At 45.3% G+C, this 14,602-nt stretch overlaps 1 protein-coding gene across 1 annotated transcript; it reads left to right on the forward strand.

Annotated features, from left to right (window-relative positions):
- The first annotated feature begins 1,538 nt into the window (after positions 1 to 1,538).
- LOC140715556 (EEF1A lysine methyltransferase 3-like) lies at positions 1,539 to 13,531 on the forward strand. Its single transcript, XM_073027912.1, has 3 exons — positions 1,539 to 1,694; positions 9,898 to 10,009; positions 13,116 to 13,531. Exons 1-3 carry the CDS (start codon positions 1,539 to 1,541, stop codon positions 13,529 to 13,531), a joined length of 684 nt encoding a protein of 227 aa, XP_072884013.1.
- Positions 13,532 to 14,602: the final 1,071 nt, after the last annotated feature.

Consider the following 14,602-nt stretch of genomic DNA (forward strand, 5'->3'; position numbering starts at 1 on the left):
AGCAAGTCATAGATAATACGTCAAAATAGATCTCGACTGACGCAAGTACTCTCCAAAAATGTAACACTCCTTGAACATCCAGATCCTGAGAGTGCAAAAAGTACAGGGAGTTGTTTCAAGACTTCAGAAGCCCGGAAATAAATGTCATGATGTTGCAATGTGAAGGAGTTGCGGCCGGTTAAAAGAGGAGACGACACTGATTGGCAGAACGCTGAAGACTCTGGAGTATCAGTTTCACCGGGTTACGGCGGGAGAGTAAGTTTCCGAACCGCTGTCTAATGTTGGCGGGTTCCTTCGGTCCACGTCCCTTGCCAACGCCTCATCCCGAGTGGCGACCCAGCATCAACGCTTCTACTTTCCTGCCTTCTGTATCCTCCCTCCCTTCGTCTGATCAGAAGGCAAGATCGGAAAGGCAAAAAGAGAGTGAGTGAGAGAGGGGGCCAACGTATTTATTTTATTTATTTATACTGAGCAGAACGCCCTTTCGGTTCAACCAGCCGCATCGCCCAGTAAGTCACCTATTTAACCCTAGACAAATCACAAGATAATTTTATAATTACCAATTAACCGGTAACTGGTATGCCTTTTAATTGTGGGGAGAAACCGGAATACGCGGAGAAAACTCGCGCGGTTCACGAGGAGAACGCACAAAACCCCTACCGAAGGCGCTGGAATTGAACTCCAACTCAGGAACGCCCCGAGCTGTAAAAGCTTCGCGCTGACTGCTGCACTGCCATGGCGCCCTTATAGGTGCAAACAGGACTAGGGTAGATCTTCATTGCAGGGGAAATGGCCAAAGAGCTTGTTTCTGCGCTGCACAGTTCCATGGTTCTCTGACTCAGGGCAGAGACATAGTTGTACACTATGAAGCAAAGGGTGAAAATGGAGTTAGTATCTCTCTCTCTCTCTCTCTCTCTCTCTCTCTCTCTCTCTCTCTCTCTCTCTCTCTCTCTCTCTCTCTCACTCTCACCCCCTCTTTCTCTCTGTGACACACACGCATGTGCACACACACACTACCGCTTTCTCACATACACATGCACACGTTCACTCCCTCTCTCACACACACACGCGTGCAGTCTTTATTTCTCTCTTGCACACACGTTGAACAGTTCCAACTCCCTCGATCACCTATTCTCTCCCCGTCTCACTCTATCCTTCCTTCTCTTTGCATCGTTCGCCCTCTTTCACGCTCGCACACACCGAATTTTCTCTCTACTAACTTACGCTGTCTGTCATTAGCTGTTTCTCACAGTCTCTCTCGCCCGCGCACAAAGTACTCACTCACTGTATTTCTCGTACGCACAGTCTCCATTTTGCGGCCGTTTCCTGCCACTTCCTCCTGTTGCGCCCCGATTCCTCCCAACCTAAGCAACCCCGCCAGAATCATCTCAGCACGGACTGCACAATGCCTATTCCTCTCCCCCTCCAGGACAAAGAAAATCGCGCTCCAATACCGACGAAAAGAGGGGTTGAAAAGGTGCGAGGAGAGACGCCTAGATATTGGAGAATTTTCATCGGGTCAGGAGAAGAATAAAGAAATGGAAAAGGGACAGGAGACGGGCGGCCCAACCGGATCCAACCCCAAGCAAAAAAGCAAAAACCGGACAGAGCATTACCAGTTCTGCGGACACGATTTGGCGATTACCCGGGACCTGACAAACGACATTGGTCTCTCTTCCTACATATGGGAATGTGTAAGTCCCGGCTTTTTCTGGTTGTTTGACAGAGCGAGCCCAAATCCCGAGACCCACGCTTCGACGGATAGCCGGCGCGGTTAGTGCAACGCTTTACATCGCCAGCAATCACAAGTCGGTGTTCAATTCCCGCGGCTGTCTGTAAGGAGACATTCCAAAGCATTGCGCTTAGGCATAGGGTTGGTGAGTTGTGCGTATGCTACGCTGTTGTCTGATGCGTTCCGACACTTGTGGGGTGTTCTCCGTTAGACATTGATCTACAAATGTGTTGATTGTTGACGCAAACGACGCATTTCATAGCAGTTGCAACTTGATGAAATTCTGGGTCGGGTACATCTGGCGTATTGCGTACTGTTCTGGTCGCAAATATAGGAAGTATGTTGAGGCTTTGGGGAAGGCGGGGAAGAGGTTTACCAAGATGCTGTCAGATTTAGAGGGCATGAAGTTGCATAAATTTGGAGTGTTTTCTCTGTAGTGCAGGAGGCTGAGGGAGTTCTCATAGAGGTTTAAAAGATCATGAATAACTGTTTCCCAGGGTTGAAATGTCTAATACCAGTGGCCATGCATTGAAGGTGATACGGTGTTAGGTTGAAGGGGATTGTAAAGGGTGTTTTCTTTACTCAGAGAGTCATGGATGCCTGGAATGCGCTTGCTGCTGTGGTAGTAGAGGCATATATATTAGAGGCTTTTGAAAGACGTTTCGATAGGCACATGGACGATAGGAAGATGGAGGGATAGGGACATGGTATAGATAGGAAGGACTAATCTTTGGGTGTTTTTGAATTAGCTTTGTAACTGGTTCAGCACAAAATTGTGGGCCAAATGGCCTGTCCCTGTGCTGAACTATTCTATGTTCTATGCTCTACATTGTACAACAAGAAGACCGCATAGGATAGATCTCTAGTTCCGGGGGGTATACATGACAACTTCTTCAAGGATATTATGTGGAAACATGCCGTGAACAGTATTATTTGATGTATTTCATGTTGTTGAGTGTTTCAAATCAATCACTTGATTGTGCAACTCGAACCTAACGTTACATGCAGCTGTATAGCAAAAATGGCACGTAAGCTAAGTCAGTGTTTCCAGAGTAAAAAGCATGCATCGCCACTTTCATAAAAAAAACACCATGTGAAAACTTGTTTTAAAAATCAGGAAGGGCACCATAAGGTTATTTTATTTTATTTTATTTTATTTAAAAATGCAGCATGGAACAGACCCTCTTCCAGCCCAAAGATCGACACTGCACAATAACCTACATATTTAAACCTAGCCTATTCACGGGCCAATTTACAATGACCAATTAACCTACTAACCGATACGTCTTTGGAATGTGCTGAACCCCGGAGGAAAGCCACGCATTCGCGGGGAGGACCGTAGAAGCTCCTTACAGAGGATGTTTCGACGCCCCAGTCTGTAATAGAGCCGCGCTAACCGCTACACTACCGTGGCACAGTAGTCATGGTTTATGCGAGTATGGAATTAGAAGGCACAACATCCAAAGCGCAAACGAGGGGAATATCTTAAAGGGCAACTGAGGGACAGAGACGAAGGAGCTGACTGAGGTAGATGGCAGAGACGGATAATTTTACGAATTTTGAAGGACACTTTAAAGGTATTTGTCATGAGGGATCCCAATCACCCAGGATATACCTTCATCTCATTGCTACAAGGAGGAGGTACGGGAACTGAAGAACACACCCTCGACGTTTAAACCTTACCAGTGTGTAGTAATGTATTTTGTGAAGTCAAATAGAGTGTAACATATTGAGTAAATGATGGTACACTAATGAATATTGATGAACAGTGAACCTTCGGCTGATTTGGAGCGGCAGAGCCTGAGGGATGACCTCGAGGAAGTTTATAAGATTATGACAGGCATGGTGGAAGAGGCGACTGGTATCCTTTCCCGCAGGGTCGAAACGGCTAACAGTAGAATTTAGGCACGAGAAGGGGTAGGTTCAAACGAGATGCGTGGGTAAAGTTACTTTACGCAAGGGGTAGTGGATGCCTGGAATACGTTGTCAAAGGTGGTGGTGGAAGCAGATACGATAAACGCATTTAGTATGCTCCGAGATGGACACCAGTGAATGGAGGGATGTGTACACTGTAAAGAGAGGGTTTAGACTAGTTAGGAGTTTAAATATTAGTTTAATTAGTTCAGCACAACATAATAGGCCGAAGGGCATATTCCTGTGTTGTACCTTTCTATGAAAGAAAGGGTGTAGAGGTAACCCAGGAAATTATAAACCAGTGAGTCTTAATTCAGTGGTGGGCAAGTTGTTGGAGAAGATCCTGAGAGGCAGGATTTTTTACTATTTGAATAGGCATAATCTGATTAAGGATAGTAGCATGGTTTTGTCCGGGGCAGGTTGTGCCTTGCGAGCCTGATTAAATTCTTTGAGGATGTAATAAAACACATTGATGAAGGCGGAGCAGTGGGTGTAGAGTATATGGATTTCAGTAAGGCATTTGATAAGTTTCCCTATGCAAGGCTTATTCAGAAAGTAACGAGGCATGGGATCCAAGGAGACCTTGCTTTGTGGATCCAGAATAGGCTTGCCTACAGAAGGCAAAAAGCGGTTGTAAACGGCTCATATTCTGCATAGAGGTCGGTGATCAGTGCGGTTCTGCAGGCATCTGTTCTGGGACCCCTCCTTTTTTTGATTTTTATAAATGACCTGAAGAAAAAGCAGAAGAGTGTGTTCGTAAGAATATAATATTAATGGTAAGACTCTTGGCAGTGTGAAGGATCAGAGAAATCTAGGGTCCATGTCCATAACACACAACGCTGCTGCGTAGGTTAACAATGCTGTACGGTGTGTTGGCTTTGATTAGCCGTAGGACTGAGTTCAGGAGCTAGGAGATAATGTTACAGCTATATAAGACCCTAGTCAGACCCCACTTGAAGTATTGTGTTCAGTGCTGTTCACCTCACTACAGGAAGGATGTGGAAAGGATGCAGAGGAGACTTACAAAGATGTTGCCTGGATTGGAGAGCGTGCCGTATGATGATAGGTTGAGTGAAGTTGCCTTTTCTCCTCGGAGCGACAGAGGATGAGAGGTGACCAGATATAGGTGTATAATATGATGAAAGTCATTGATTGTGTTGATAGCCAGAGACTTTTTCCTAGGGCTGAAATGGCTAAAACGAGGGGGCACAGTTTTAAGGTTCTTGGAAGTAGGTAAAGAGGGGCTGTCAGGGATACGTTTTTTCACACAGAGAGTGGTGGATGCGTGGAATGCACTGCCGGAGGATACAATAGAGTATTTTAAGAGACTCTTAGATAGGTACGCGGAGCTTAGAAAAATCGAGAGCTATGGGGCTGGGTAATTCTAGGAAGTTTCTAGAGTAGGTTGCACGGCCGGCAAAACATTGTGAACTGAAGGGCCTGTAATGTTCTGTAAATTTCCATGTTCTATGTTCAAATCCCCAGATCCCTGAAAATGCGAAGTAGATGGGGCGATGAATAAGGCACGTGCCACGCTTGCCTTCATAGTCGGAAGGTACAATATCAAAGCTGGGAAGTTATGTTGCAAATCTACAAAACACTGGCTGGACGGCACTTGAAGTATTGTGTGCATTTCTGAAATCCACACAGAGAGAGCTGAGGATGTTGCCTGGATTGGAGTGCTTCAGTGATGGGGAAGGATTGGACTGCTGGACTTGCTTCCGCCTGAAACGGGGTGAACTATGTACGATTATGAGGGGGATAGATAAATGCCTAGTCAGGAGTATTTTCCTGTGATAAAGTAATCAAATACAAAGGGGGCAGAGATTGAGGATGAGAGGCAGGAGCTTTAAAAATGAACTGCGGTGTGGTGGTAAGTTTCTTTTAGCACAGGCAGTCGTTGATATCTGGAATGTGCTGCCTCAGAAGGCGGTGGAATCAGATACTAACCTAAACACAAGAGATTCTTCAGATGTTGGAAATCCTGAAATGCAACTTTTATGAGACTTGTTTTTGAGATGACATTTTTTAAATGTTGCGATCTCAAGGTCGTAAGGTCGAGCACCAGTGTGTAGTGTCCTTGAGCAAGGCACTTAACCAGACATTGCTCCAGTCCACCCAGCTGAAAATGGGTAGCGGTAAAATGCTGGGGGTTAACCTTGCGATAGACTGGCGTCCTATCCGGGGGGGAGTCTCGTACCCTCAGTCGCTTCACGCCACGGAAACCGGCATGAGCACCTGCCTGATGAGCCTATAAAGCTCGGGACAGACTTTGACCTTAACTTTAAAAAAATACCTTCAGAGATTTACTGTTTGAAACAATGCCCGGTTTTCACCTCCTCAATCAAATGAGAGTATCTATTTCTGTTCTGCTTTAAGATGGCATTCCCTTTGTCCGTGATTTTAACTCTATCCAATAGATTGAGCAACCTGATAGTTTTGCTTCTCCATTTCAGCAGGTCAGGCAGCATCTATGGAAAGAAATAAACAGTCGACGTTTCGGACCGAAACACGTCATCAGTATAGGAAGGGAGGGGGAAAGAAGCCAGAGGAAGAAAAAAAGGGGAAGGGAAAGGAGTACAAGTTGGGAGGCGATTGGTGAAGCCAGGAGAGTGGGGGAGGGTGGGTGAAGTGAGAAACTAGGAGGTGACGGGTAAAAAAAGATAAAGAGCTGATAGGTGAGGAAAGTGTAGCATGGGAGAAAGAGAAAGAGGAGGAGAACTACGGTAGATGATCGACAGAGGAAGAAAGGGAAAAGGTAAACGGTGGGAAATATTACCGGAAGTTAGAAAAATCATTTTTCATGCTATCAGGTTGGAAGCTACCTAGAGGGAATACGAGGTGGCTAAAGAGATTGTGGAGGCGTTAGTAATGATCTTTCAAGAAGCAATAGATTTTGGCATGATTCCAGAGGACTGGAAAATTGAAAATGCCACTTTACTCTTTAAGAAGAGAGGGAGGCCAAGGAAATGAAGTTATAGGCGACTTATTCTGACAATGGTTGGGAAGATGTTGGACTTGAGTGTTAAGGATGTGGTACATGGAGGCACGTGATAAAGTAGGCCGTAGTCAGCATGGTTTCCTTATTGGAAAATATTGCCTGACAAATCAGTTGAGATTCTTTGAAGAGGGGTGGCATGGTGGCGTAGTGGTTAGCACAACACTTTCCAGTACAGGTGCTGGGTTCAATTCCTCCATTGCCTGTAAAGAGTATATATGTTCTCCACCAGATGTTCTGGTTTCCTCCCACAGTCCAAAGGGTCTTTAAATTGTTCCATGATTACGCTAGGAATCAATATGGAGATTGCTGGGCGGCATGGCTCAAAGGACAGGAATAGTCTATTATGCACTGCATCTGAACAAATTAAATAACCAAACAAACAAACAAACAAATAAAAGCAGGATAGACAAAGAAGAATCGCTGGATGTTGTGTACTTGGATTTTCACAAAGGTCTTTGACAAGTTGTCGGACATGAGGCTACATAACAAGATAAGAGCCCATGGTACTGTATTACAGGAAAGATACTCGCATGGATACAGTATTGGCTGACTGGCAAGAAGCAAGGAGTGGGAAGAAACAGAGCCTTTTCTGGTTAGCTGCCGGTGACTAGTACCGTTACACAGTACTGTGTTGAGACCACTTCTTACTACGTTATATGTTAATGATTTGAATGATGCAATTGATGGCTTTGTGGTCAAGTTTGTGGACGATATGAAGATAGGTGGAGGAACAGGTAACGTTGAAGAAGCAAAAGAGCATCAGGAGAACTTAGACAGCTTAGGAGAATGAGCAAATTAGGAGCAGATGTAATACAGTTTCGGGAAGTGTATCGTCATGCATTCCAAAAGAACAAATAAAAGTGTAGAGTATTTTCTAAAAGGAGAGAAAATTAAAAATCGGAGGTGCACAGGGACTCGTTTGCAGGTGAGCGCCTGGGTTGCGGCATAGCTCTTTCCAGTCCACTCTACCTCTGTGTGGATTCTGCAGGATTCTGTAACGGTTTAGTTACAGGTTGAGTCAGTGGTGACTTAGCCAACTTGATACTTTCCAAAAGCTCTAGCCCATTCTTTCTTTAATATCTACATGAACAAGATTTTCAGTCCGCTGTAGGTCATCTCTAAAATCGCCAAGATCCTTTTTCGTAGTGAATGCCTTGGGATTTTCTTTAATCCCGTCCGACCAAGCCTTTTCATGGCCCCTTCTGGCTCTCCCAATTTCATTCTTTAAAAAGTTCCTTCCTGCCAGCCTTATACTCTTCTAGACCTCCACCCTTACCTAGTTTTTTGAAATTTTAGTAAGCTTTTCTTTTCTTGACTAGATTTACAACAACCTATGTACACCATCGTACCCTACCATCCTTTCCCTGTCTCATTGGAACGTACTTATGCAGAACTCCACGCAAATATCCTCTGAACATTCGCCACATGTCTTCCGTACATTTCCCCGAGAACATTTGTTTCCAATTTATGCTTCCAAGTTCCTGTCTGATAGCCTCATATTTCCCCTTACCCCAATTAAACGCTTTCCTAACTTGTCTGTTCCTATCCCTCTCCGATGCCATAGTAAAGGAGGTAGAATTGTGATACCTATCTCCAAAATGCTCTCCCACTGAGAGATCTGACACCTGACCAGGTTCATTTCCCAATATCAGATCAAGTACAGCGTCTCCTCTTGTAGACTTATCTACATATTGTGTCAAGAAACCTTCCTGAACGCACCTAACAAAGTCCACCCCATCTAATCCCTTTGCTTTAAGGAGATGCCAATCGATATTTGGGAAATTAAAATCTCCCTCCGCGACAACACTGTTATTATCACATCTTTCCAGAATATGTCTCCCTATCTTCTCCACGATGTCCCTGTTACCACCGGGTGGTCTATAAAAACACCCAGTGGAGTTATTGACCCCTTCCTGCTCCTAACTTCCACCCACAGAGACGCAATAGAAAATCCCTCCATGACTTCCTCCTTTTCTGCTGCCGTGACATTATCTCTGATCAGCAGTGCCACGCCTCTTTTGCCTCCCTCCCTGTCCTTTCTGAAACATCTAAAGCCTGACACTCGAAGTAACCATTCATGCCCCTGAGCCATCCAGGTCTCCAACATCATAGCTCCAAGTACTGATCCACGCTCTAAGCTCATCTGCCTTGTTCATAATACTCCTTGCATTAAAATAGACACATCTCAAACAATCAGTCTGAGCGCATCCCTTCTCTTTCATCTGCCTATCCTCTCTCCCGCACTCTCTCCAAGTTTTCTCTATTTGTGAGGCAACCGCCTCTTCCTCCGTCTCTTCAGTTCGGTTCCCACTCCCCAGCAATTCTAGTTTAAACTCTCCCCAATAAGGAAGAAGTTTAAAGATTCGTGATTAGTCAGGGCATGAAGGGTTACATGGAAAAGGCAGGAGATTGGGCTGAGAGAGAAATAACTCACCTATGACGAAATGGTAGCGCAGACTCAATGGGCCAGATAATATAATTCCGCTCCTATGTGTTATGGTCTTATGGAGATTCGACATAGACTGTGGGTCGCTTCGTCGAGTACATTTGCTCCTTCCGTCGCACAAAAAAATCGGCTTTCCCGGTGGCCGTGCATTTTAATTCTATATCCCATTTCCATTCTGACATGTTGGTCCATAGCTTCTTCAAATGCCAGGATGAAGACTCTCTCAGATTGGTTGAGAAGTGCCTCATATTCCGTTTGTGTAGCCTCCAACATGATGGCATCAACATCCGTTTCGCTGATTTCCAGTAATTACTACCCCACCCCCATCTCATTTTCCATTCTGTGATCTAGCTCCATTCCTACCTCTTTTCCTCACCTGCCTATCGCTTCCCTCTTCCTTCCCTTTCCTTCATTTTCTGCCATGATACACTCTCCTCTCCTATTAGATTCCTTCTTCTTCAGCACTTTAAGTTGTCCCCTATCACCTTCCAGCGTCTTACCGCATCCCTCTCCCTCAGCTGTCCAGCCACCCCATCTCCTGTTTTCACCTTTCACATGCCATGTTGTGCTCCTCCCCCTCCCACCAACAGCCACACCCTACTATATTCAGGCTTCTTCCTTCTTTGAAGTACACCTGAAGGGAAGGCCTGATACGTTGACTGGTAATTTCCCTCCATAGATGCTGTCTGACCCGTCATGTCCCTCCAGCGTTTAGTGTCTGCCATTACTTTTCTCTCCTGCGCCTGTTCCGGAGATGCGTCGAAACCATGCAGCCAAGCTAATGCTCTGAATTTGATTTAACAGGCCGTCGTCTTCTGCCAGTATTTTGAGAAGGAGAAGACTAATTTCACTGGAAAGAAGATAATAGAACTGGGCTCCGGCACTGGGATAGTAGGAATTCTCGCCATCTTGCTGGGTAGGTATATTCTCAAAAAGAACAAACTCGCAGAATGTGTGGATCGCGAAATTCCGGCACTCGCGGGACTTTAGCAATTGGATACACTTTCTTCCGACGCACTTTCCCTTCTCTTGTCTTTGAAGTCACTTCTACATTTTTCCTGCCATCAGCGGTTCGTTTCCAGGTCAGGGGGCATTGGCCGTTCTAATGAAGGTTTTTTCTACCTGAAAACATCTTCTTTTTCTCTCTCTGTCTGTCTATCTATCTATCTATCTATCTCTATCTCTGGCTCTCTTTCATTCTCTCACATTCTCTCTCTCACATTCTTTCTCTCACTCTCACACACTCACACTCTCACACACTCACACACTCACACACTCACACTCACAGTGACAACCCACAGGGGGCGGTGAAGAAGGAATATGTAACGTAAATGCCCTGATAGATCGAGGCATGGAATATAAAACCCGAGCCAAGCAGAGATTGCAGATACTGACGTCTGTCTACAGCCTCCTCTACTGCCAAGTTGAAGCCAAGTGCAAATTATAGAAGCAACACCCTATATTCCTCCTTCGAAGTCTCTGGTTTCCCCTCCTCCTTCGCTTTACTCCATGGCCCTTTCCTATCAGCTTCATCCTTCAGACATCTGCCTTTTCCATCTTCCGTTTCCCAGCTAACATTTCCTTTTCAGACCCTCCACCCTCCTGCCTGCTGCCTCAGCTGGACTCACCAAACGTCTCCCAGCTCATGCTCCTCCCTTCTCACTCCCATCCTAAGCCTTTTTTCATTCTGACTTCTGCTTCCTTCCTTTTCAGTCCTGATGAAGAGTCTCATCCAGAGATATCGACGATTCATTTCCCTGCATAGACGCTGCCTGACCTGCTGGGTTCGGCCAACATCTTCTATGTGTTGCACCATTATATTGCATGTTTACGAAGAACTGATCGGGAGGCACTTCCAGGACATTCTGTAGTTATGATTGTCACGCTGTAGAAAGACTGGGGAGAGTGCAGAACAGGTCCTTCAAGGTGTTATCTGGTTTGTAGGGCCTTATTTATGGGGAGAGATTGAATACACTGGCCTTGTCTCAATGGTCCAAGATTTCGGATTGTCTAATGCCCTTTCCGGTACACAAGTGTGAAGGAGAACGAAATAGGTGTTGCTCTGGCTCCAATGCAGAATAAAAGGAAAAAGAAAACTCAAGAAAATGAAGAGTACAATAATAGAATAACACTATTAACATAAATACACTAGATAGCTTATATACATAGATTGGTTGTGTGTCCATAAGGTGACGATAGGAACCGTCTGGTAATCCTAATGCGGATCCTACATAGCCTCCTCCCTGATGGGAGTTGAGCAAACCGTCCATAGGCAGGGTGGGTGGGATCCTTCATGATGCCTTTTCCCGGTACCTCTCTGTATTTATATCCATGATGGTGCCAGTGATGCATCGGGTAGCTTTGACTACCTGTTGTAGGGCCTTCCTGTCTGGAACATGAGGATGAGGGTAACCGTAAGACCAGAAGACATTGGAGTAGAATTACGCCATTCGAGGCATCGAGTCTGCTCCACAATTTTATCATGGCTGATCCATTTCCTTATCAGACCCATTCTCCTGCCTTTTCAATATGAACGTATATAAAATTGTGCGAGGCATTATTTGAGGGTGCTGTCAAGGTTGGACATCTTGAATTATATGGAAAGACCGGACAGTCTGGGGCTGGTAGTTGTTTTCCAGTCCGAAAGGGGCTGGGGCGTGATCTTAAAGGGGTTTAAAACTCATGAGAAGCAAACATAAGGTAGATTATCACTGTCTATATTTTCTACTCGGGGTGAGAGGACCTAAAATTAAAGGTCGTGAGTTCGAGATGAGAAAGAAAATATTTCAAGCAGACCTGACGGTCAACTGTTTCATACAGAGTGTGGTAGGTATAAGCAGTATGTTCACGGGGTTGGAGCGTCTAAAATTAGAGGGCAGAAATTAAGACGAGGAGGGAATAATTGAAAGGGGACCCGAGGTGACAGGTTTTTCCAAACCGCTGTTGGTGGGTATGTGGAGAGAGCAGAGGAAGCGGTAGAAGTGGATACAATTACAAAGTTAAAATACATTTGGACGGGTATATGGATAGTACATGGACAAGGAAATGGGCTAAAGGGAAAACATGGGAGCTAGGGTAGTTTGGCACGGTAGTTCAGTGGTTAGAACAACGCTTTACACTACCAGCGACCCGGGTTCAATTCCTGCAGCCTCCTGTAAGGAATTAGTACGTTTTCCCCGTGGCTTTCTCCCGGATGCTCCGGTTTCCTCCTGCAGTGCAATGACATACTGGTTGGTGAGTTAATTGGTCATTGTAAATTGTCCGCTGATTAGGCTAAGATTAAATCAGGGAATTGCTCAGCTCGAAATGACCTGTTCCGCAGTACATCTCAATAAACAACAATTAACAAATAAATATTGGTCTCCCTGTCCAATACATGAGGGCACAGATTTTAAGGTGAGGGGAAGTGGGGAAGTGTGTGATTAACATCTGAAATTCCTTATTGGAGGAGGTGACGGTAAAGGATACAAATTCTGCGTAGAGACACGTGAGTAGTCGAGAAAGACTAACACATACAAAATGCTGGAGGAACTCAGCAGGTCAGGCAGCATCTATGGAGGGGAAGAAACAGTCAATATTTCGGGCTGAGACTTCCTCAGGAAGGAGAAGAAGCCCTCACCTGACTAAAACTTCCCTCTGCTGCCTCTCCTCCTCCCCTTTCTCCCATGGTCCACATCTCTCTCCTATCAGATTCCTTCTTCAGTCCTTTGCCTTTTCCACCTATCACCTCGTAGTTTCTCATTTCATGCCCACCCAGCTACCTTCTCTCTCATCTGATTTTACCTATCGTCTAGGTAAAATCCTCTACCCCCACCCGCCCACTTTCTCATTCTGACTTATTCGCCATTCTTTTCCAGTCCTGGTGTTAAGCTGAATGTCCAGAATCTGTTGTATTTAATGTTTAGAACATTACGGTCCTCGATGCAGGCAAACAGGGTGCCCGTAGATGTGCAACGTGGTCGATATGTTCATGGCGGAGTCGTTTCACTGCATCACCATCCCATCTGCCTTCTGCTTGTCAGGCGGAGATGTCACCCTGACCGACCTCCCTCCTGCACTGAGTCAGATCGAGCACAACGTCGTCAGCAACGTGCCCACGCCCGCGCAACCCCGCTCGAGGGTCGCCGCACTCTCGTGGGGCAAGGACCAGCTCCTGTTCCCCTCCGACTACGACGTCATCCTGGGCTCAGACATCACCTACGCGCACCGTGAATACCAGCTGCTGATCGACACACTCCTCCACCTGAGCAACCCGGGCACCATCATATACCTCAGCAGCAAGATGCGCGAGCATATGGCGGCGATAGACTTCCACAATAAGCTTGTCCTGGAACATTTCAACTCAGAAGTTGTTCATCGAGTGCCCGAGAAAAGCATCAACGTGTTCAAACTTACCAAGAAATATTCTATGGAAGGTTATGTAGGAGGGAAGGGTTAATTTGATCTTAGTGTAGGTTAAAGGTCGGCACAATATCGTGGGCTGAAGGGTCTGTACTGTGCTGTAATGTTTCATCTTCTGTGTACTATGATCTATGTTCTATATTCTATGGAGTGACGGTTGGCGTGTTGTGATAGGCGGGGATGAAAATGGTGTGTGGGGGTGGTAGACTGAATTTAGTGTGCATGGTATTATGAACATTATCATTGTATGAAAAAGAGACCATAGGCTACTATACAAAAAAAAAAGCAAGATAAATACAGGGTCACTTTCTGGACGAGAGGCCAGGCCAGATGTGTGCTACGGGGATTGGTGCCAGAGTACCAGGTGTTGAAATTATGCATCACTCTTTTGGATGAAGCGATTCTGTGCAATGCATAATGTTCATGAATGATAGAGCTAGACGCCCGTGGAGTGTGAGGAGGATACTGAGAGCTAAAGGGGAATATGGGAAGGGTGTATGCAAGGGCATATGGCAGAAGGAATATAATCTGAAAACGAGGTCGTTAACGTTGGTTTCAAAGATAAAGACATTTTATTCTTTAAAATGGTGAGGGGTTCAAAGATAGTATATATTATACATGTATTTGGTATAAGTATATATACCAAATATACATACACTAATATATATTGTATATGCACTAAATACAGTCATAGAAACGTACAGCAGAGAAGAGGGCCCTTTGGCCCATCTAGCCCGAGCCGACACACTTTAACTGCCTACTCCCATCAACCTGCACCCCGACCATAGCCGTCCATACTCCACGTACCTATCCAAACCTCTCTTAAACGTTGAAATCGAGCTCCCATGCACCTATTGTGCTGGCAAATCGTTCCAGACCCTCACGACCCTCTGAGTCTCAGCCAACCTGATTGCAAAAAGCCTGCTTGCACTTACACAAGCTATACCCCTCATAGTATATAGTGTGTGCATTTCTAACTGTATATATATATATATATATATATATATACACACACATATACATATATATACACATATACACAGAGAGAGAGAGAGAGAGAGAGAGAGAGAGAGAGAGAGAGAGAGAGAGAGAGAGAGAGAGAGAGAGA

Source organism: Hemitrygon akajei, chromosome 24 (assembly GCF_048418815.1).
Source record: "Hemitrygon akajei chromosome 24, sHemAka1.3, whole genome shotgun sequence".
In the NCBI taxonomy this organism is placed as follows: Eukaryota; Metazoa; Chordata; class Chondrichthyes; order Myliobatiformes; family Dasyatidae; genus Hemitrygon; species Hemitrygon akajei.